General features: G+C 51.3%; 2 protein-coding genes across 2 annotated transcripts in view; one reads left to right on the top strand and one right to left on the bottom strand.

Annotated features, from left to right (window-relative positions):
- The window catches only part of ADORA2B (adenosine A2b receptor), a 45,046-nt gene extending 41,572 nt beyond the window's left edge, over positions 1-3,474 (top strand). Inside the window, exon 2 of the mRNA XM_051992085.1 lies at positions 2,011-3,474. Within this exon, the coding sequence (XP_051848045.1) occupies positions 2,011-2,674 (664 nt within the window). The 3' untranslated portion in view covers positions 2,675-3,474. The remainder of the gene's footprint in view (positions 1-2,010) is intronic.
- Positions 3,475-5,093: 1,619 nt separating this feature from the next.
- On the bottom strand, positions 5,094-22,114 carry ZSWIM7 (zinc finger SWIM-type containing 7). Its single transcript, XM_051992087.1, has 5 exons — positions 21,549-22,114; positions 19,518-19,539; positions 16,244-16,346; positions 7,793-7,897; positions 5,094-5,287 (listed from the first exon to the last, which is right to left on the bottom strand). The coding sequence occupies exons 1-5, from the start codon at positions 21,619-21,621 to the stop codon at positions 5,168-5,170; spliced, it is 423 nt and encodes a 140-aa protein (XP_051848047.1). The 5' UTR covers positions 21,622-22,114; the 3' UTR covers positions 5,094-5,167.
- Between the last annotated feature and the right edge of the window lies 1 nt (position 22,115).

The following is a 22,115-nucleotide window of genomic DNA, read 5'->3' as shown; positions in this document are numbered from 1 at the left end:
TAAAATAAACAAGCTTTTATTTCCTCTCTCCCACTCACCACCAGTAAAAAAGAAAAATCCTGGTAATAAACATAGTCAAAGCAAAACAAATTCCTGTATTAGCTCTCTAAAAAAAAAAAAAAAAAGTCTCTTCACCCCGAGTTCTGCCCCTTTATGGTTTCAGCATCAACTTTTGTACCGAGGCACCTCGGCCTCCCACTGCCAGGGGTCACCCTGCCCAAGTCACATGCGCCCCGAGACCAGGAGTCGCAGCACCTGGGGAGAGTGGGGCTGGGGGGGTTAATCTCGTCCTTGTGGGCTTCTGAGCCCATCCTGGGAATTGTTTCTCTTGGAACAAGAGCAGCTCGATCATTTTATTGGACACTTTCTTGGGGGAGGGCTAAGAAAGCGCCCGGAAAGGGGCCCCCGGGGATGGGCCACAGCTCGTCGCAGAGACCGGACTCGTTCTCATTATGTAACCAGAGAGGCTCAGCCCATTTTTTCCCTTTGTTGCTTCTCTGGCCTTGATTATTTCTGTACTGATTCCGCAAGTTAATGAGCCCCTCTGAGTAAAGAAAATGGCTCAGAACATGGGCCGGGAGGCCGAGGCGACCCACTTTTCAGTACTGGAACCAGGAGGAAGAGTTTGATGGGAATTCAGAGGTCGGGGTCTCTCAATGTGACGCCCTTTGGGTAGAGATAAGGGGGGGGGGTCCTCAGGCTCGGCAATCCGGAGACTCATGGATCACAGCTCAGACCTGGGACAGACCCCAGAGCCATTTAGTCCGACTCTTCCATTTCCTAGATGAGGAAACTGACGCCCACAGAGGCCGGGTCCTTTATGGGTTGGACCAGAGATCTGGAGCTGGGGCCCCAAAGGCCATTCAGTCCAGTCCTTCCTTCCACTTCTTTTTCTTTTGTCAGGCAATTGGGGTTAAATGACTTACCCAGGATCACACGGCTAGTAAGTGTCTGAGGGTCCTCCTACGCCTCCCACTGTCTCCCCTTCTTCCATATCATATGAGGAAACGGGCTGGGGAGAGGTCAGAGCAGCAGTTTTCCAGTGTCTGTCCTGGGCACTTTGGTGGGTACCGGGGACACAGGTGAATAGGCAGCTCTCGAGGGGCCTCCCATGGGCTGTGGGGGCGGGGAGGCCCATGGGACATCACGCATGGGCCGGTCACCAGTTTGCAGGCAATTCTGATACTCCTGTCGTTGGGTTGGCCCAGGAGGCAGGCGCCCATCTGCTGGGCATCGGAAATGCCCCAAAGGAGGCTCTTCGGGCAGCTGGGCTGGGGTGGAATGGACAGAGCCCAGGCCTCCGAGTCAGAAAGGCTCGAGCTCGAGAGCCAATTCTGACCGATCCTGGCTGTGGGAGCTTGGGTGAGACCCTTCTTCCCCAGGAATCTCTGCGAGGCCAGCTGAGTGGGAGGTGGCAATGGGCATTACTGGAGGGCATTTCTTCCCCTGGAAGTTCCTACCAGTGCAATCCAGGTTCGGCATCTGCCCTTAGTTAGCTGGGCTCTCCCTGGAGAGCTGCCCTTTTCATCCAAGACATGGACTGTTCTTTGATCACCAGTAGCCAAGAATGCATTGCACTGGTAACTCTATATTCATTAGAGAAAGGAAACTCCTGGGTCTGGAGGGACGTGAGGGAGGAAATGAGCATTTATATGGCCCTTACTATGTGTCAGACGATGGGGTAAGTGCTTCACAATTATTCTCTCACCTGATGATACAACAGCGGGAAGGAGGTGCTATTATTGTAATTATTCCCATTTTACAGGGGGGACAACTGAAGCACACAGCCGAGTGTCTGAAGCTGGATTTGAATTCAGGGCTTCCTGATTCCAGACTCAGATCTCTATCCACCATTCTACCAGGGGGGCAGTGGGGAAGATCATTTTGTGTTAAAAAGCAAAACTAAGTCTACCCAAAAAAGGGAGGTAATGGTATATTGGTTATTAGAAACCAAATGTAATGGATATGTGTGTATATATGTGATTTTTTTTTTTTTTTTTTTGGCGACAGGTACAAGAGCTTAGTGACTGGGACGCGGGCCAGAGGGGTGATTGCCGTGCTCTGGATCCTCGCTTTCGGCATTGGCCTGACCCCCCTCATGGGATGGAACAACAAGGCCGACGCCCTCACCCACAACTGCACCAACGGAACCGGGGACGACAAGTGCTGCTCTGTGAAATGTCTCTTTGAGAACGTGGTCACCATGCCTTACATGGTCTACTTTAACTTCTTCGGCTGCGTCCTGCCCCCGCTGCTCATCATGCTGGCCATCTACATCAAGATCTTCCTGGTGGCCTGCCACCAGCTGCGGCGCATGGAGCTCATGGACCACTCGCGGACCACGCTGCAGCGGGAGATCCACGCGGCCAAGTCCCTGGCCATGATTGTGGGCATCTTCGCCCTGTGCTGGCTGCCCGTGCACGCCACCAACTGCCTCACCCTCTTCAATAAAGACTTTGCCAAGACCAAGCCCAAGGAGCTGATGCACACGGTCATCCTGCTGTCGCACGCCAACTCCGTCGTCAACCCCATCATCTACGCCTACCGCATACGGGACTTCCGCTGCACGTTCCGCAAGCTCATCTCGAGGTACGTCCTCTGTCAGACGGATGACCTCCCCAAGAGCGGCAACGGACAGTCGGGGATGACGCAGACCCTGGACGCGGACGTATGACCCTGCGTGACCCAGGACCGGCACGGCGGCGAGCGCCTGGTCTTCCTCCGAATCTGAACGGACGACGGTCCGCGAGGGCCGACAAATGGAAACGGACCTTTGTGGTACCCGGTCCCGCCGCCGGTCCCACGTGGACTGGACGACGAGGCCGGGGGTTCCCGGGGGAGCTCTCGGCCGAGGCCGCCCCACGGCTGCTGACGTGCTGAGTGCTCCTCTCCAATGGGAAAGGATTCCAGCCGCTGTCACTGTGAATTCCCCCGCTCAGCAGGGACGTTTCCCTGAGGTGATGGGACAACCTGACAAAGAGGTTGGCTCTTCCGACACACGGGAAACTGCTCCCCCTGGAAGTGGCCAGAACAACACTACATCGGGGCCTGGGGATGGCCGGGCTCGGGAGGGAAGCTTGTTCAAGCTCGCCACCTAGTGATTCCACACTGGAGAGTGGGTCTCCTCCCTCCTCTCAGAAGGGCTGCCGGGGCCAACAGCAGTGGAGGAGCCGTCCTGCCGGCTTTCCTTTTTCTGGGGTGCCGGGGGGGAAAAGAGGGGGAAGGGTTGCCCACTTGGCCTCGGAGGGGAAGAGGAAGCTTCAGCAGCTGCTCTCTGCTTCTGGTCCTCCCCGCCCTGTGCAGCGAGCCTACCCAAGCATGGGGCAAAGAAATGGCTGAGCTCAGACTGTGAGATTTTCACCTCATTTGCAGTGTATGTGTCCAGATGTAGTATTAGCTCAAAGCTGAAAATAATTTAAGTGAATTAAAAATAAAGCTTTTTTTTATATAAAAAATTTAATGTAGCAAACCACATCCAGAATTGGCTCTTTCTCACGTTCCTGGGGAGGGAAAACACTGTCATGGGAGGGAACTTAACCGGTGGGATGTCGTCCAAGTTCTCCTTCCCTCGGGATTAGGTCTGAAATCATCCATTTGTCAAACTGGAAAAATAGACAGCAGCCGAGGCTTTCACACCCCCTTACAGTTGCTCGATAGGCGGTGCCACTGGCTGGGTGTCTTCCTACCCATGGCAGGAAGACCTGGGCCTCTGGGCCCACAGTGGGCATTTCCCACCCAACCTCTTACTTCTTTCAAAGCCTGGCTGAGATACTACCTTTACTAGGGCTCTCCCTCACCTGAGGGAGACTCGGATCTCCTGGGATTCTTATAGCACCTTATCTAACCCCTCCCCTCACCATCCCCTTACCATTTCTTTGTTTTTTTTGTTTTTGTTTTGTTTGGAGACCAGTAGCTGAGGCAGTGGAGGGCACCATGGAAGGGATCAGACTTGGGATTTCAGAGGTGTAAGGATCTCCCAATGTTTCAAGAACCATCCCCCTCCCTTAAATGCAGATCGCTTCGGAAACAAGGGCCCCTTTCCTGAGGCCCTCATGGGTAAATACCTTGCCCGGGGTCACAGAGCCAGGATGTGGGTGCAAATCCACTGCTGCCTTCCAGTTACTTGGGTTTAAAATATCTTTTAAAATTTAATGTGCAAAAGGAAAACCAATCCCGCTCGGGGCTTCCTGATGCCGACCAAGTGCTGCTCCTGGGAGCAGGGGCCGTGTCCTATCTCTCTTGGTAGCCCCGGCCCCAGGCGTACAGTCCTCACCCAGAGTTTGCTGAATGAAAGAATGACCCCTTCTCGTCATGCCCTCAAGTCCCTTTGCTTCTGGGTGATTCCCAAGGTATCGGCCATGTTCCCACTGGACTTACCTTTCCCGGGGGAGCCCTCCCCCCAACTGCTAATAAAAAAAGTTAATCTCACTAGGTCAACCCAATGGTTCCGTGGGACAGGCAGCCCGAGAACTATTATCCCATTTTTCTGGAGGTCTGGAAAGCCCAGCAGCAAAGGCCGTGCAGGTTTTCAGATTCCAAACCCGTAAAGACTTCTCCCCTGTCCTTTGGACAAAGACATGTGACTCTGAAAGAAAGAACCTTCCTCCCCTCTTATCCCACTGCTTCTGCTAATCTGGACATTGTTGTTCTCGTTTAGTCGTGTCCGGTTCTTTGTGACCCCATCTGGGATTTTCTCGGTTGGCCATTGCCTTCTCCACGTCATTTGACACATAAGGAAACTGAGGCAAACAGGTTTAAGGGAGTTACCCGGGGGTCCCACAGCTAGTATATGTCGGAGCTGAATTTGAACCTGGGTCTTCCCGGCTCAACGCCCAGTGCTCCATCTGCTGCCCTGACTCGCTGCCCCCAATCTGAACACTTCACAATGCCAACTAATAAGATTTTTCCCCCTTAAAAAAAGATCAGCTATTACAATCAACTCTGCAGAAGAATCCGGCTGCCTCGCTGGCATCCTGGCTGTAGGGGAGGGCCTTGTGCTTTTCTGGCTGCCTTGGCCAGAAGAGAAATTGCCATTCTCCTTGGAAGGAGACAACACAGGGTTAAATGAGAAAGCACGAGCCTCACAACAGGGCTTGGCATACAATAAACGTTTAATAAATGCTCACTTAGTCCTTCAGTCCAGCCTCTCTACTTCAGGTCGCAGACGCTAGGCCTGGTCTGGGTCTTCCTCTGCCAGCAGGAGGCCCGCCAGCTGCCTGTTAGAACCGCTCAGCTCCTGGCACAGCCCCAGGGCCAGGCTGAGGTAGGTGGCCAGGAGATGTTTGCACTGCAAGACACAAGACATGAGTCGGTGAGAAGCAGCTTGGGAGGAGGGAGCGCGTCACCTGTCCCGGAGCCAGAGAAACGGGGTTCACTCCTGCCTCCGAAGAGAGGCCTCGGGACCCTACAAAGTCAAACCGTTAGCCTGCCCGTGATGCTCCCGGCAGCTCACCAGGACAGCAGTCCCTGACATCACATCTGTTTTTATAACGGGAAAAGGGGTTTAATTTCCAAGATGATGTATGGGTTCTATGGAGCCATTAGAGCATGTGCCCATGACCCCTGGACCCCCTCTCTGCTGGGGGGAACAGGACACAGTCCCTCGGCACAAGGGGTCAGGAGCTAAGCTGCCTGAGGCTTCGGGAGGTACCGACACCTTGCTAATCATCCTGGGGAAATCGGCCATGGAGCTCTGGCCCTCCAAGTGTTCAGAGCCCCCGGGCTTTTGGCATCAGCCGGCTTCTCCTGCCAGTGCCAGGCTGGGACGGGCAGAGGGAGGGCGGGCACCCTCCTCAGACGGGTGGAGAGCTGAAACCGAAGCCATCACCTCGGGGCTCCCATTTACAGGGATGTGGTCCCAGGCTGACGCCCATGGTACAGGCCCGGAGCTGTCCAAGGTCGGCCTTCTCTTCTGGGCCCCGCTGGGCGGCTAGGGAGCTGTGGGCCGCCCTTGGGAAGGGCCCTCTGAAAGAGCTGAGGAAATGCCCCGCTGCAGTTGGAGCAGTCAGAGCAAATTAAGTTTTTTCCCATCCAAGTTCATAGAAGTTCAGATAGTTATTCATGAACTCCAAGGGACTTCTTCTAGGTCTTTCCACCAACCCTTTCCCTCTCCCCCCTGAAAAAAGCATCTGAGAAGAGGAAGAAACCAGAGGCAAAGGCCGGCCAGCCAGCAGACGGCTACGACTGTCCCATCAGCCATAACAACGTCTCCTAACAACCAAAAACCCCCCGCCCAGTCTCTAGCCCCAGGTGGGTCCTCAGTCCAGGGGAGTTGGGATCTGGTGCCGCAGAATCTCCGTGTCCTCGGAGCAGGCCCAGGGTCAGGACCCCCGGAAGCACGGATCAGCCGCAGCTGAGGCCAGAGGCCAACGTGCCCAAAGATCCTCTCGTACGCCAACCAGTCTAGAGAAGATCAGATTTTGCCCTGACGCCTAATCCAGATTCCTTCCTGACTGCACACCCGGCGAGTCCCTCTCAGAACCGGGCTGGGCCACGGTGCCCACTGCCGCTCCCGAGGGCTGAGCCGGGCCCGGGAAGAGCTCGCTTTCAGCCAAGATCCTCTGCCCTGGGACCCCAGGAGAGGCTGCCGGATCCCGATTCTCTCACGTCCCCGTGGCCCCCCGGCCTGGCCCACACAGAACAACCGAGCTCAGCCCAGGACAGGGGCAGAGCCGCCTTGGCTGGTGGCTCTGCTGGCCCTTAATTCTTTGTGCAGGGGATGGCCCACGGGCGGGGGAGGGAGGGTAATTCAAAAGTCAAGGCAACAACGGTAATGTCAGCGAGAAGCTTTACAGTCACTCTCTCCCTCAGCCCTTACAGCCCTGGGAGGGGGCGCTATCACTGTCCCCCTTAAAGGTGAGGAAGCGACCTGCCCACATCACCCAGCCGGAACCGTCTGAGGCCGGGTTATTCCAGGCCCGGCCCCGCCCTTTGCCACCAGCTATTTCAAGGTGATAAAAAACAAAATATAAAGTTTTAGAACAGGGAGATAAATGACTCGCTGCACAAGCAGAAGCCTGGGGCGGGGAGATGGTGTGGGTCAAGCACGTGGCCGTCCCCACACACCCGAGCGCTGACGCTGCCCCAGAGCATCCCGGGTGATGAGGGAAAGGTGGGCTCTCCACCAAAGTACAGGGAAGGGCGGCACAGACGCTGCTGCCTGGGGCCTTTCCAAGGCCTGATGCTGCCGCTTCAGGGCAGGGGCTAACCTGGTGTGGACGACAGGGGTCTCTGAACTTGGATGAGAAAAAACACCCTAAGGATTTCCTTTGCAATCCTCTGTATTTTTTTTATATACATCTAATAACACGACTCAGGAAAGGGTTCCTTAGCTTCAATGGCCTGTGGCCTGCAGGGTCCAGGGCAAAAAAAGGTGAAGAATCCCTAATCAGGGGGAAGGGAACAAACGTACGTCTCCCCTTTTCCTCAGATGCCCTGGCTCCCCCCCCCCCCAGGCTGACAATGGGAGAGACGTACTCCTGTGCCCCAGGACTGGCACGATGCCAGCCTAGCTTCTGGAGAAGAGGAAGGGCACGAGATCCAACCATCCTGGTGCAGTGGGAAGAATATTGTGCCACAGTCGTAAGAGCAGCACAAACCTAAGACCCTCTGATCCGGACAAGCCGCAGGAAGCCGGTCCCCCACTGACCATTCCTGGGCCCCCTCAGAGGGCCTCCGAGACCTAACTCCTAATCCTGGTTCCCACAGACCACCGGGCAGGGAAGCTGATGCTCTCCCCAAACAGAGGATGTCACCTACAGCAGCAGCTGCTCCCAACAGCCCCTCCCCTTACCAACAGGCTGTCGCTCTTCCGAAGCACAGAGAAGGCAAAGGCCGGGCACGAGCAGTAATGGCAGGAGGTGAAACAGGTGTACGCTTTCCCGGAGCTCCCAAGCACCTGCAGGCAGGACAGAAAGGGAGCTTGGACACAGGCAGCCAGATCCGGCCCTCGCCACGATCATCCGATGACACAAGAGTCACACCAGAATTGCACCAGAAGAGAAAGCTCTGGTGACATCCCCAAAAAGGGGAAATTCTGCTTCCAGGGTCAGAGGCCGGCCTGCCCCACAACGGCTCTGACTCACGTTGGTGAAGCCCAGGCAGTGGGGAAGGTTTCAGGGCAAAGGCTCTGCTGGGTGCCCAAGGGAGGGACCAGGAGGGCTGGGTCCCTCCTTCGCTCCATCCTTTCTTTTTCTTCTTTCTTCCCTCCCTCCCTTCCTCCTTTCCTGTCTTCCTTCCTTCTACCTTCCTTTTTTTTCTTCCTTCTTTTTTTTTCTTCCTTCCCCACTTCAATGCTGCACTTCTCACCTTTAGCCACATCTGGGAATTTCTGACTGTTTACACACACACACACACACACACACACACACACACACACACGCACACACGCATGCAGAAGGAGAAAATACCCCTGTCGCACCCCACAACCACATGGGAAATGTGGGGAATGGTCTATAAGAAGTGCCCTCTCACTGCCAGCACCCCAAGACAGAGATCTCCAGCTAAGGGGCCCCTCCCAAGCTAGGTGAGCGCCTTCTCCCTGCCCAGGGCATTGAGATGATGAGGAACTTGGTGGGGAGGTACCAGGGTGGGCCTTGACCCCAGATATTCTGACTTGAAGGCAGGAGCTGTATTACTATAGGAGAAGAACCAGATTTTGAGAATGAGAATCTCATTCTCAAAATGAGATGGGGTGGTCATGGGGCTAATGCCAGATAGAGTGGCCCCAGCTTTGGGATCTCCCAACATATCTTAAATAAAATAAAAATAAATGAGAGCAAGAGAGAAACAAAGCAGGTACACTGAGCACTTCCATAGCTATTATGGTGGTGGTGGAAGGGAGGAACAGGGAGGAGTGAGACCCAAAAGGGGGCACGGGGAGGGGGGCAAACCCTGATTTCAGCCTTCCTCGGCAACACGGAGGTAGAAAGAGCATGAATCTAGAGCAGGATTTCACACGCCCGCAGAGAATGTTTCTGGGGGGACGATACCAAAGTCAGTCATGGCCCCTACGTGAAATCAGACGGCTCTGTTCATGGGGGGTTGGAATGGAGGCAGAATTGGGGGCCACATGACCCTCGGTAGCTCAGAGACCCCATAAATCAGTGTCCTTCAAACTAAAAAGTATTGGAAAAGCGTGTGATACGACACGGCTTAAGTTACCAAGAGATGGGTTTAGAGTAAGGCAAAAATTCTAACAAATTAAGATTGCCTAAAAGTAAGAAGGGCTGCTCAGGAGGTCAAAGGACAATGGGCTGAAAGCTGGAAGGGCCCCTCTCCCACACCCCGGTGTCAGAGGTAGGATCCCCAGCCAGCAGAGAAGCCTGATTGGCCCTTTCAGGAATGGGCCAGAGACCCCCCCTTGCCCCTGGGCTGAACCTCCAAAAGTCGGCCCAAGTCAAGGGTCATCAGAAAAGACTCTCCCAGTCAGCTTTGGGCCTCAGGATGCCGACTTAAGGCCGGGACAAGCAGGCCTCTTCTGGAGCCGCTTTCCCTCCCAAGGTTGGTCTACAAAGGGCCTCTCAGCTGCTCCTGTGGGAGCCCACTGTCGGGACCGCCTTGAAGCCGAGACACTAAAGGCCTGACTGAACCCACCACATTCACCTTAACGATGGCCTCTCTTGGGGCCTCTCCATGGCCCAGCGCGGCTGGCCCTGCCTCCTCGGGCCTCTCCTACCCTTTCTCCTGAGGCATTCTCCCATGACCTCCAGACTCCAACCCCACCTTCTCCAACCTGTTCAAAACCAAGGTTAGCCAGAGACAGCCCTTCCTTTTAACTCCTTTTTTTCTGGCAGTGATGTCACCATTTGCCTCCTCTCCCTCTTTTCACAACTCTGGTCCTAATTAAGCTGATTGATTCTACCGCCTCAATACTGCTCACACCTGCTGCCACTACTCAAATATAGACCCCCTTGCCACCTGTCTGGGGAAGGAGCCTCAGCTCTCAGCTGGTCTGGGCTCCCCATTTTACAGATGAGGAAACTGAGGCAGGCCAGTGAAGCAGTCCATGGAAAGAGCCAGAATGAAGACTCTGGATCCACACTCCCCTTCCAAGGACCCCTCCCCATTCACCTCCCCTCTGTCCTCCCCATCCATCCCTCACACCTGGGCTGATCCATAGCTGGGGGCCTACAAGGTCTGTGCTGTCTCTGGAGCTCTCATCCACTCGGCAATCTCATGTCACTCTACCTACTATCTGGGCCTCTGATCACACCATCCCCTTTGCCCTGTGGGACTTTTCCCTGCTCTTTAAAGCCCCCCTTAAATGCACCTTCTCCATGAAGCTTTCCTTGATTCCACCGGCTGATAATCTCTTTCCCCCTCAAACTCACAAAACACTTTGTTTTGCACAATTTCCCCTAAAACGTAGCCAGAGACAAGTGATTGGCTTTGGGATTGTCAACTCTTCTCATCAATACCTTTTCTTTATCTTTGCATCATGGTCTTAATTAATCCACAATTAACGCTGAAATCCACACTAAGACTTCTGGGACACCCTCTCAACCTTCCTGATCATCTATTTTTTCTTTTTGGTCCAACTCATGTTCAACCTTTTGAGCAATTCAAGGTTTTATTTTACTCCCACTCAGTAGGCTAACATCCCAACCAGGAGTTAACCAGTTCTTAAGTGCCTGTGCTTCTGCCTCTGGAGCAGTCCAGTTCCGATGGTCAGACACGGACAAGGGTGGCCTTCTCCTTGGGAATCTGTTTGGGATTTTAAATGTCTGCCTTCCTCTTCAAATCCAAGAAATCTGAGCTTGGGATCAAGACTACACGAAGCAAAAAAAAAAAAAAAAAAAAAAAAAAAAAAAAAAAAAGGGGGGGGGGGATTTGGTTATTGATGTAGATTTGAAATTTGATAAGGATCTGCCTGGGTGGGCGAAATTTCAATTTTCTCATTGGAATTCTGGAGATTCTTTCTATTTGCATAGTGTTGCTTGTTCTTGATGGTTCTGGGAACGGTCCCAGAAAGTTTCTTGAAATAATATTGATCCGATTTTTTTTTTCTTTTTCACCATGTTCAGCGTCTCCAGGACTCGTCTGCCAAAAACTTCACTTAATTGCATTGCTTCGGAATGTGTTTCAGTTTAATCATTTTCCAACCTTTTCTTCCTATGAATTTTTCTCATGCATAGAGAGGATAGCGTGACATAGCAGAAAGAAAGCCAGATCCGCCTCCAACACAGCTGGACTGTATGACCCTGGAAAAGTCCCTAAAACTCTCTAAAGAGCAGGTTCTTAAGCTTATTCATGTCAAACAAAGATTTCTGGCAATATGGTGAAACTATGGACTTTTTTTCGAGAGAGAAAATTTGTCAGAGATTAATTTTTTTTAAATGACATTTCTTTTCTATTTGAGTTCATAGATTCCCTGAAATGTAACCATGGATCCCTTGGGGGTGGGGGATGGGTGCCTATGGCTACCATGATAAGAAACCTTGCTTTAAGACCATATGTTGCAGAGAAGGTGCTGACCCACACAGATGGAGCAAGTTTTCTCATGTGGGAGTGTCTTATACCAGAGATCCCAGATTCAGGATCCCTATACACTCTGCTGTTCTTTACCTCTACCTCCTTTATCTTCTTTTTTGATGTTTTCAGGGGAGTTTTCAAATAGTCTACATCACTTCCCATTTTTCTAAGTGATAACCTGATACTTGATCAAACTCGCAGGCCACAGAGTTGTGGGTAGGGGCACTCTACCTGTCCTTTCAGGGATAGCTTTGCCAAGTGGAGGACTCAGCACCAGGCAATGGTCAACAAGGGAAGACCCTGGGCTCCAACAGTTCATTAACAATCTCACTAACGGGAGAGAGGGGCTACAATCTGCGCAAGTGGAGGGAATGCCCACACTGAGGAACGAAAGTACAAACGGTATTCCTTTTGGTCATGTTTTAAAGCTACCGAGTTTATTCATTCTTCCTGCTTCCCCTCCTCCCCCTCCCGTCCCCCCCCAATTCATTTGAAACTTTCTCAAATTCCTAGAAGGCGTTTATTAGCCAGCTGAGGTTATCTCATTTCCATTTCCAATATTCTGCCAGCCAGTATATATCTCCTGGTAGTATTCCTTTCATTTCTCTTAATCTGTAATTTTAATAGAGAGTATCAGAGCTTTTCTTCAGCTTAAACTTTCTAAAAAATTGTCAGCTTTTCTGTTATCATTCTAAGGTCTGTGAGAGGCACAGATTCCCGGTGATCTCTCCCTGCCATCTTCTCAGCCAGGAATCCTCTCTGTCATGTTTCCTGTGATCTTGTTTTAGGGCCTAGGTGGCTTCCTAGAATATGGAAACCCCTCCGAGGCTGTCTCCCTGTTTCTATTCTTTTGCCCTAACCAGTTTATCCTTATTTACTGTTGAGGTAATAACCTTCTCATTGGATAGCCTGCTGTTTGAAAGCCTTTCACAGTGGCCCAAACTCCCCGGCCAAGGCACACAGTGGGCTTATAAAGAGAAAGGCCCGCCCTGGACTCTTCCCAAGACACGGACTACTGTGTCTTTCCCGAGCCTCAGTTTCTTTACCTGTAGGAATGAGGGTTAGTCTCCATCACTTCTGAAGTCACTTCCCCCTCCAGATCGAGGATTCCATCATATCATTCAGAAATGTCCACAACCTGGCTTCAATCCCTTCTGCTGGGTTCCAGACATCCTCACATTTCCCACTTTCCCACTCATCTTCCTTGGCTCCCAATCTTTCCTAATCCTGAAAGGCTCTTCCTAATATTTCTACCTGTTGAAATCCTACCCAACCTTCAAAACCAGCTAAAAGATGTTGGATTCAGAGTCAGAGAACTTTTGTGCGAGTCCTGGCTTAATCCCTATGTGATTGAACACCTCTCAGGATCCATTTCCTCACGTATCTCTAAGGACCCTCGGAACTCAATGATTTTCCTTGAAACCTACGCTAACCCACTCATCTGACCCCTTCCAAATCATTAAACCCTTCCAAATGTTCCCTTTCTCTGTATCCCACAATAACCTTAGAGCCTACTTTGCATTATAGCTATTTGGGGCACCCCCATCCCCATTGGCTTGAGACGGTAGAACAGTGGCTTGGTTAGCTACCTGGGCATCCTCAGCAGTGCCCAACACACAGCAACACTGAGTGATGATCAACTATGACAGATTCCGTTCTTCCCAACAATACAGTGATCCAAGGTGATTCCAATAGACTTGGGATGGAAAATGCTGTCCTCATCCAGAGAGAGTGCTATGGAGACTGAATGTGGATTGAAGTATACTTTTTTGTTTGTTTCTTCTTTCTTGTGTTTTTTTCTTTTTGTTGTGATTTTTCTTTTACAAAATGACGAATATGGAAAAACGTGTAATATGATTGTACATGTATAACCTATACCTGATTATTTGCTGTCTTGGGAAGGGGAGCAGTAGGGGAGGAAGGGAGGGAGGGAGAAAAAAAAAATTGGAACTCAAAATCTTACAAAATGAATGTTGAAAACTATCTTTATGTGTATTTTGAAAAATAAAAAGGAAATGCTCAGCATAGCAACGGCCCCAGTAAGGATTCAAATAGAATGAACAATCCAGCATTGGTGGCCCTGAATCCCAACTTGTAGGAGCTCACAATCTGGATATGTGGATCTGCTACTTACTCTAGGGAGCAATGGCAGAAAAATTTCCCAGATTGCATCTGAAGAGGAAGGAGGCGGCCGGTCCCCTGGACCGATCTGGGTTTGCTCTGGCATCGGCCATCCCACCTTGTTCTCTGGCTCCAGGCTGGACCAAACACTTCTGACCACAGTTTTGGACCTAGAATATTATCTTCAGGTGTCTTCTGGACAAATTACAGGGTCCTTAGAGGAAGGATGCCTTCATGTGGTGCTTCTTGGTATCCCCAGCAGGATCTGGCCAGGGAGTACACAGGGATGGACTGATTCTTCATGTGCTATAAAGAGCTTCCAACTCTGGGCACCGATCAACTGGTGGTCACCTTCCCTGGCTACAAAAGGCCGATAGCATCGAGGGAGATCACTTGGTTGTCTGAGCTGAGGAGCATGAGGGGAGGTGGAAAGCTCTGGGAATTATTTATTTTTACCCCCCTTCTATTCCAAGTCAAGTAAGGACACATAGTGGATGGAAAAGTGACCTCCTCTTCCCCAAATACACCTGGATCCTCTCGGGGGCAGCAGTAAAGGTCTAAATTTTGCTTTGTTTTTAAGGAAGGTATGTTAGCCCCTTGCTGACTCTAGAGAGGGCACATCATCTCCTCCAAAGGCTGAGGATCAGGAAGATGGAGTTCAAATCTTGCCTCGGTTGCTTATTCTTTTTGTGGCTGTGTCACTTAACATTCCTGGACCTCGTTTTCCTCCTCTGTAAAATAACGGAACCATAGTCCTGTGTTCACACCAAGCCAAGGAGGACCGTTCCCTCCTACCCCCCCACTTCCCAAACATGCTCAGAATTTTTGATCCAGAACCGGGGAGAAGAGTGGAACGTGCCAAAACCTATGGGGCGCACGCAAATTGTTGGGGCCAAGGAGACAGGGCAGTCAGCCATCAGACAGGTGCCCCGTGGGAAGACCGCCAGTTCCTAAAGCGACCACCGTACATCTTTTCAGGCTCCTCCTTCATCTGAAGCCCCTCGACACCAGCCAAGCACAATGAAATGGGACCATTAAGAACAATCCCAAGGGCGTAAAGTTTCCATAGCCCCGTTTAATTTCAAGTCTGGGCTGATTGCCACACTCCAAGGAAGTTAGCGTTTTTATGATAAATATCCAATATAACACAGGATGTGAATAATGAAAACTAAACAAATGAAAATAACCACTGGGAAAAGTAAAAAGTCAACTATGATGAAAAACCATCAAGCAAAATCATTAGGTTCTTAGCTAATAACTGGGTCACTGGTGAGCTGAGCATCGTAGCTGCAGAAAATCCAGTGTGAATGGCACAGCTGTGGGCAGCCCACTCACCAGGAGGACGTATGTGGCTGGAAGCCAGCCTGCCCCAGGTCGAGTGCTGCGCTGAGATTAGGAACCAAAACAAAGTTGACACATGAGGACGTGGGAAGCGCTCTCAGCGCTGTGGGTCTCTCTGCTTAAGAACTGGGGCCTTTTGGTTACATAAAAAAATGGGAGACAATCTGCAAATCCCAGCTGAGAAAGAAGGAAATGATCTCCAGCACGAAGCTGAAGAGGGCATCTATGGGCCTGGAGTTTCCATGGCCTTGGCTGGTGGGCTGACACACTTCCTGGCAGAGAATGATCCTACTGAGATGCCCCTTGACCCCAGGTGAGGTGAGAGGTGACATACAAAGCACTGAACACTACTGCCTTGGTCTGCATGGTGTGGGGATTAAGGTCAGGTTCTGTCCAGAGCCACTTGACATGAGTAAGTGGGAAGAGCTGTCCGCACTGGAGCCTGTCTTCTCGAAACCGTCAAGGGCTCCCTTTTACCGCCAAGATCAAAATTAAGTCCTTTTTTGGGGGCATTTAAAGTTCCTCCCAATCTGGTCCTTTCCAGGGATCTTTTACACCCCCTTCTTCCCTCCCCCATGACCCAGCTCACTGGCCTATGATCCCTCATACACATCACTCTGTCTCCCAATTCTACATCTTTGAACTGATGTGCTGACCCATGCCCAGCACTCTTGACTCTAAGCCTTGACTCGGCTCCTTAGAATCCCCAGATCCTTTCAACTATCAGCTCCTTCCCCACCTTCAGACATGGACCATTTTGCCTTTATTTTCTCATTATCTAGTACATAACGTGGCACACAGTAGGAGCTTAATAATTGCTCGTTGACTGAAAGAGGTGATGCTAAGAAATCTTTCTGAACTAAGCATGACTGTGGTCCTGTCCACCAAAAAAAAAACAAAAAAAAAACTGCAACTTCACCAAATGTCAGCAAGTTGAAAAAGAAGGAATGCCCCCCCCCACACACACACACATCTCACCCCTATGCATTAGCCAATCTTTAAAACTGCATTCATTTCCTGCTTTCTATTACAGGGGAGGATGCATCATTTCTGACATTCAGCTTGATGAGACCCAAGATTAAACGCCCAGCCTCTTAGTCCCACACTCATTCCACTGGATAATTCTGAGGCTACAAATGGATTCTGTTTCAATTACTAACAGTCAAATGTTTCCCATCCCAGCAAATGCTTTCCTAACAGTACAGGAAATCATTTGGCTGCAGCATTCCTCCATACTGCGTCCGGTAAACACACAATTTAAATATAAGGGGAATTTTCCAGCTTGGAAATTTCCCCAAGCCAGTTCTACCTGAAATACGGTTCTTCCGCTAGGAGAGGAGATGCGGGTGACAGAACGGCGATCCACAAGGTCCAAGGCCTGGACAGCTGACGGGCCGAAGAGAAATTTCAGCCTGAGGAAAGGAGAGAGACTTCAGATTAGATGGATCCTCTTCCCTTGCCAGCTTACCCCCTCCAAATGAATGCAACGAACAGGAAGAGAATGCACAAAAACAGAAGAGAGAACGGGGCCAGCCTTCGCTCTGCCGGGGTGTGCGCCATGGCTGAGCACCGACTCTACTGAAGGCCTAATTGTAGCATCCTCCAAGTTGGAGAGATGGGCTCAAAGCTCCCGGAAGGAGGCCCACCACTGCGTCTGCTCTGTTCCTTGCCCCACCTCCTCTGCCACATTATCCTCACCTTATCAACTCCCCCCTCCCTGCCAATTCTAAACATTTCCCTTCTGCCATGACCCAGGGGGCTGTGATCACTCAAAGGCAAATGTCCTTTACCTTGTGACAATAATTTATGAACAGTTCTGTGTCTCAGCTATGGAGAGATAGCAGTAGATGTAAAGAGTGAGAGAGGGAATGCATCAGGCTTCAATCCTAGGACCTCGGAGGTCCAAGGAGCACATCAAACCCGGAGCCTCTCTGGGCTACAGATTATGAATGCTGAGGGAGGAGGAAACAGAACCACCAGGAAGTGGCTGAAGCCCCAGGGGTGAACCTTCAACATCCTCTAGTTTTCACTGTGTTTGCTATAACTTTTCACCACTCACTGTAGGCCCATTGCAAACACTACCCAAGGGGACCAGCTGGGTCTCCACCCAATTTAGGGTTAATTAATTTTTTGCTGAGGCAATCGGGGTTAAGTGACTTGCTCACATAACTAGAAGTGTTAAGTGTCTGAGACCAGATTCGAACTCAGGTGCTCCTGACTTCAGGGCCGGTGCCAACTGGATGCCCAGGGTACATTTAAAACAAAGAATTGTTTTGTAGGCCCAAACTTTGCCAATGCTTGGAGGGGGGAGTTTCTTTCTGGTTCAGACAAGAAAGAAGATTTAAGAAACTAAGACAACCCTTTTGCTTCCTGCCAAGACTCCCCAGTGGGCCACAATTCTAAGGAAGTAAATCCACGTTTGGATTCCCAGAACTTGCCCCCTGCCTGAAAAGCTTCCTAAATCCTGGGCTTTTAGGGAAAGGGAGACACGGCTTTCAAGAAGCAGGGAGCTCCCACCGGCAGTGGATGAGACAAAGCCTGAAAACAGTATTGAGAGTGATTAATACCACACTGAATGTGGTCAGCTGACCTCCAGCCAATTCTCAGCCGCAACAAGTAGAGACGGGAGACTCCTGAGGCCGAGATGGTTAAGAAGAAGATTGAGTCACATCGCAGGCTGAGAGGACTTTCTATTTTTGAAGGAACGCTCCTAATTTAGAACATGTCTAGTAAAATAAAGCCTTTAAGACCGAGGCCTGAAGATGGCAGCGGCGTCCCATCCGGCCTTCCACCCGGGGACACTTTCTGAACTTCGCTCCATGTTAACGTGGACACAGATATGTGTATAGTGTATCACGCACACACACTGCATGCACACACATGTGCACCCACGTATGAGGCACTGAACCCCGATACACTCAGATATGCCCACACTGTGCACACCTATATTACACACATACATGGAAGCACCGAACATCAACAATATGCACACGCTACTGTGGTCACATGTGTACACACACAAAGGGAGGCTCAGAAAGGGACAGACTCCTTTGGAGGGAGGGGGGAAGGAAGAACTCTCTCCCTGCCCCCTTTCTGCCCCCGAATGCTTCCTTCCTCTGATAGGACAGTCCCCATCAATCAACATGCATTTGCCCGACAGCTCGTACATCACAAGCAATAAAGATCTCTAAAAGAGCCCAATCCCAGGGTCTCTTCTTGGAGCTTCCCCCGACCCTTCTGCGGCTGCCCTTTGCTCCTGGCTACTCTCCCATCGCCAGGTTTTCCTGTCCCTGGGCCCTCTCATTCAGCCCCCACCTACAGGGGAAGCCCTGGGTTCCATTGGAACCTCTCATCCACTTCCTCAGCTCCCTCAGGCTTAATTATGGCCTCCATCGCCTCTCCCATGAGCTCCAGGTCTGAATGACCAAGGGCTTATTTGCTCTCTCCTCTTAGATGTCCCAGATGTTCCAGAGGCATCTCAAACTCATCATGTCCAAAGCAAAATGTGGAAACTTAACACTCCCACGCCCCCTTTTAGTCCTTCTAAGGTCACACTCCATTTTCAACATTCGCCCAATCCGTTGCCAAGTCTTACTGATTCCACCTGCAGAGTGCCCGGGCCAGCCTTTCCCACCAGCCTGAGCCGCCACCCAGGCTTTGCACGGGCTGTCCCCGATGCCTGGGGGGGAGGTTAGGGGGGACACTCCCTCCTCAGCCACTTCTCAGACCATCCCATTGCCTTCCAAGTGCTTTTCTTTCACCCACACCTGGTACTGTGCATCTGCCTATTTGCACACATCACCTTATCCAACAGAACCCAACTGCTCTGAGCTGGGCGGACACCGATTCATGGTTGCCTTGTATTTATATACATTATGTATGTGTATAAACTGTGTGCACATATGCACACAACACACTCAGACGTGCATGTTAAATTGTATGCACGTATATATATACACACACATGCATGTGTGTGCGCAGCTCAGGACAGTGCTTGACATACAAGGAGTGTTAGCAAATGTTTCTTAGAGGATTTATCGATATAAAGGTTAGGAAAGACATGATCTGTGCCCTCTACTGTCAAGAAGAAGCCTCCAATATAGAAAGCTATGACACACACATAAGCAGGTGTGGAGAGGTAAGATCATTCCCAACCTGGGGGTAGGGAGACGTAATCTGGAAACGCTTCCTGAAGGAAGCGGGATTCAGGGTGGGCTTTAATGGCCCGGCAGGAATTCACCAGACAGAGAAGGAAAGAAAGGAATTCCAGATAAAGGGAGCAGTGTGCACCAAGGCAAAGAGGGGGTGTTTTATGTATTTATTTGCTTATTTGGGGGCGGGGTGCTGAAAGAGGTCAGAGTGGTCCAATTTGGATGGAGTATTTGGAGGTCCATAATAAGGCTGGAAAGACCAGTGGCACCAAATTGTGAAGAGCTGGGAGGGCCAGGCAGAGAGGTTTAAGCTTTTGTTAGCATGCAAGGTTTGAGCTCATGTTGAGTGACAAGACTGGATCTAGGAAAAGCATCACAGGCAGACATCACTGACGATAAAAGCTCCTCCCAAGTCCAAGAGCAAATACTCACGCCAACAGGAGTTTGTCAGGTACTGAAAAACAGAAAAGGGGAAGAAAAGTCAGTCACCTTTCTGAATCTAACTGATGAGCCTAATTAATGCAGATCCTTACACGAGGATACAAGCAGCTCCCCTTTCATCTTTTTACTTCTTCCTCCCCAATTAGAATTCTGAAAAACAAATGGACTCGATGGTCAAGAGTATAAAATTCTGACAAAGGGCCATCTCTGTAACCAATTTTCATTTCTTTAACTCTTCCATAAAGAGATGTTAATGTCTGATGGTGATAAAGAGTTTAATGATATACAAGGGATTGTGAAAGAACTAACTTGTTCAGTCACTTCTGGCATGTCCAACTCGGTGAATCCCTTTGATTTTCTTGGCAAAGACAGTGGAGTGGTTTGCCATTTCCTTCTCCAGCTCATTTCACAAACGAGGAGACTGAGGCAAAGAGTCAAATGAATCGCTCAGGGTCACACAGCTAGTGACCATCTGAGGAAAATGAGTAACATGTGGGCTCTACCCACACCATCCAGCCACAGTTCCTCCTCTCTCCTCCTCCCCTCCCCACCAAACCAATCCAGGAAAATGGGAATAAGGACAGAAGGGAATATAATCAACCTGTCTGTCTAGTATGAGCTCTCCCTTGCCCCAGCTCTTATTGATGGGGGATTAGAACCACGAAGATGCTGGGTGGATTCTCAGGTCGCAACCCTAAGATGGGATCCCCTAAACCAGGGGTCCTCAAACTACGGCAGCAGGCAGATGCAGCAGCTGAGGACGATTATCCCCCTCCCCCAGGGCTATGAAGTTTCTTTATTTAAAGGCCCACAAAACAAAGTCTTTGTTTTTACTCTAGTCCGGCCTCCAACAGTCTGAGGGACAGTGAACTGGCCCCTATTTAAAAAGTTTGAGGGCCCTTGTACCTAAACCTTCAGTCAATAAGCAAAAGGGAGCCACTTCGGTCTGAGCAGATAGGAAACAACAGTGGTTTCTCTCCCTGGATGAGCTCAGGGAAAATCAGCTGTTTTTCTTCTGGGAATCAGCCCACATGAGTGGGTCTTGTTAAGCACCATCACTCACAGCTGTTTGATTAGAAGCAAGGGAGTCGATTTGTTCTCGCACATTCCCTAGATGAGGGCAGCAGGTCACCTAACTCAATGAGCCTCAGCTGGCTTTGCACAAACGCTATGTTACCCCTAACCACAAAGGAGGACTCTCTAGGTCAAATACATATATATACATTTAACTTGTTAAACCGAGAAGTCCCTTCCTGAGCCCATAACGCATCTCTGGCCAAGGCTGTCCAGGGGGAGGAGAGCTCAGAAGAGAGCTGACCACAGACTCAAGGAGGCCCTTCCAGGACTTGCTGCCGCCAAGCATCCCACCCTTCGGTCTCCGTGGTTCCCCTGTGTCCTTGCTCATCGGGGCTCCCCTCGGCATATCCTCATCTCCTCCAAGGCAGCACCCAGCCAGCCACACAGTAATAAGTGAACGGAAGGAATGGGGCCACCACAAGACAGACAGCCCCTGTCCTGGAGGGGCCTACGCTGATGGGAAGAACAGAGGCCTGGAGTCGGAAGCCCGGGGGAGGGGTTAGGGAGGAGGGAGCGCAGACCCCGGGGAGGGTCCGGGATAAAGGCCACTCTGGCTTTGCCCACCGAACTTTAAGGCTCAGAGCCAGTCACTCTAACGACATCCTTATGTCCTTAGGGGGTGTCCCATCCAAGCCGCGGGGGGCGCCAGGAGCGCTGGCCCTCCGCTCCGAGGCCCGGCTGGGGCACGTTGGAGGCAGGATTGGAACCCAAGGCCGAGCACCGAAGGCCAGGCCAGGCCTGCCGCTCGGCCCAGGCTGGTCAGGGAGCATCCTCTGCTGGTCACTGCGGGGAAAGCTCCCAGGAGCTGCAGCAGGGAGAGATTCTCGGAACGCCCCGGACACATCGCTTCCCCGGGCCGCCGGACAACGGGCTCCCCCTCCCCGCCCCCCGGGGGACGCCTACGGCCTCGAGCTCCTGGTCGTCCAGGCTCGATGCAGCCCCTACCTCGAGACGTTTCCCCGCAGGCCGCGATCTCGCTCAGAATCTCCTCCACCACGGTGGGCAGCGTGGCCTTCATCCCGCTCTTGCACCAAACGGAGGCCACGGTTCAGCCTCTCACAAACATTCCGTGGAAAGGGATCTTTCCCCAACCCAAAGGCCTGGGCTCTGCACGCGGGACAAAACCTCGGGCAAGTCACGATACCAAGGGCTCCCTAAGATTTCATTCCTTTAGGACAACACGGAGTCAGAGGCCCCGAGTGCAAATGCTGCGTCTTGCCTTAGGGTACCTTCCGGACCTCAGTTTCCTTATCCGTCAAACGTGGGGGCTGGATTCTGAGATCCCCAAGTTCCTTCAAAACACGCGGGATGGAAAGTGGAGGGAAAGAGCCCTGGGCTCTGACGCTCGGGGTAAGCTCGAGCCCACGCTAGGAGCACTGAAAGCTGCGTTGAAATCCCAAGGCCAAGATCGGTCCCAGCCCCAAATGTTTACGGGTTAATGGGGTTAGGGGATCACGCTCCCGCCCTCCCGGAGCCCCGAGGCGACCAGTTTCTTGGGCTAGCGCTACGCAT

This window comes from Antechinus flavipes, chromosome 4 (genome assembly GCF_016432865.1).
Source record: "Antechinus flavipes isolate AdamAnt ecotype Samford, QLD, Australia chromosome 4, AdamAnt_v2, whole genome shotgun sequence".
NCBI lineage: Eukaryota > Metazoa > Chordata > Mammalia > Dasyuromorphia > Dasyuridae > Antechinus > Antechinus flavipes.
This window is presented reverse-complemented; position numbering and strand designations above follow the sequence as displayed.

Bases quoted from the DNA above. Each gene is read 5' to 3' on its own strand.
- ZSWIM7 (XM_051992087.1), bottom strand. From the start codon at position 21,621: ATGAAGGCCACGCTGCCCACCGTGGTGGAGGAGATTCTGAGCGAGATC. The intron at 16,347-19,517 runs GTGAGTATTTGC...TCCTTTCCTCAG, and splicing joins CCTGACAAACTCCTGTTGGC to GCTGAAATTTCTCTTCGGCC. The intron at 5,288-7,792 runs GTAAGGGGAGGG...TGTGTCTTGCAG, and splicing joins GGAAGAGCGACAGCCTGTTG to TGCAAACATCTCCTGGCCAC.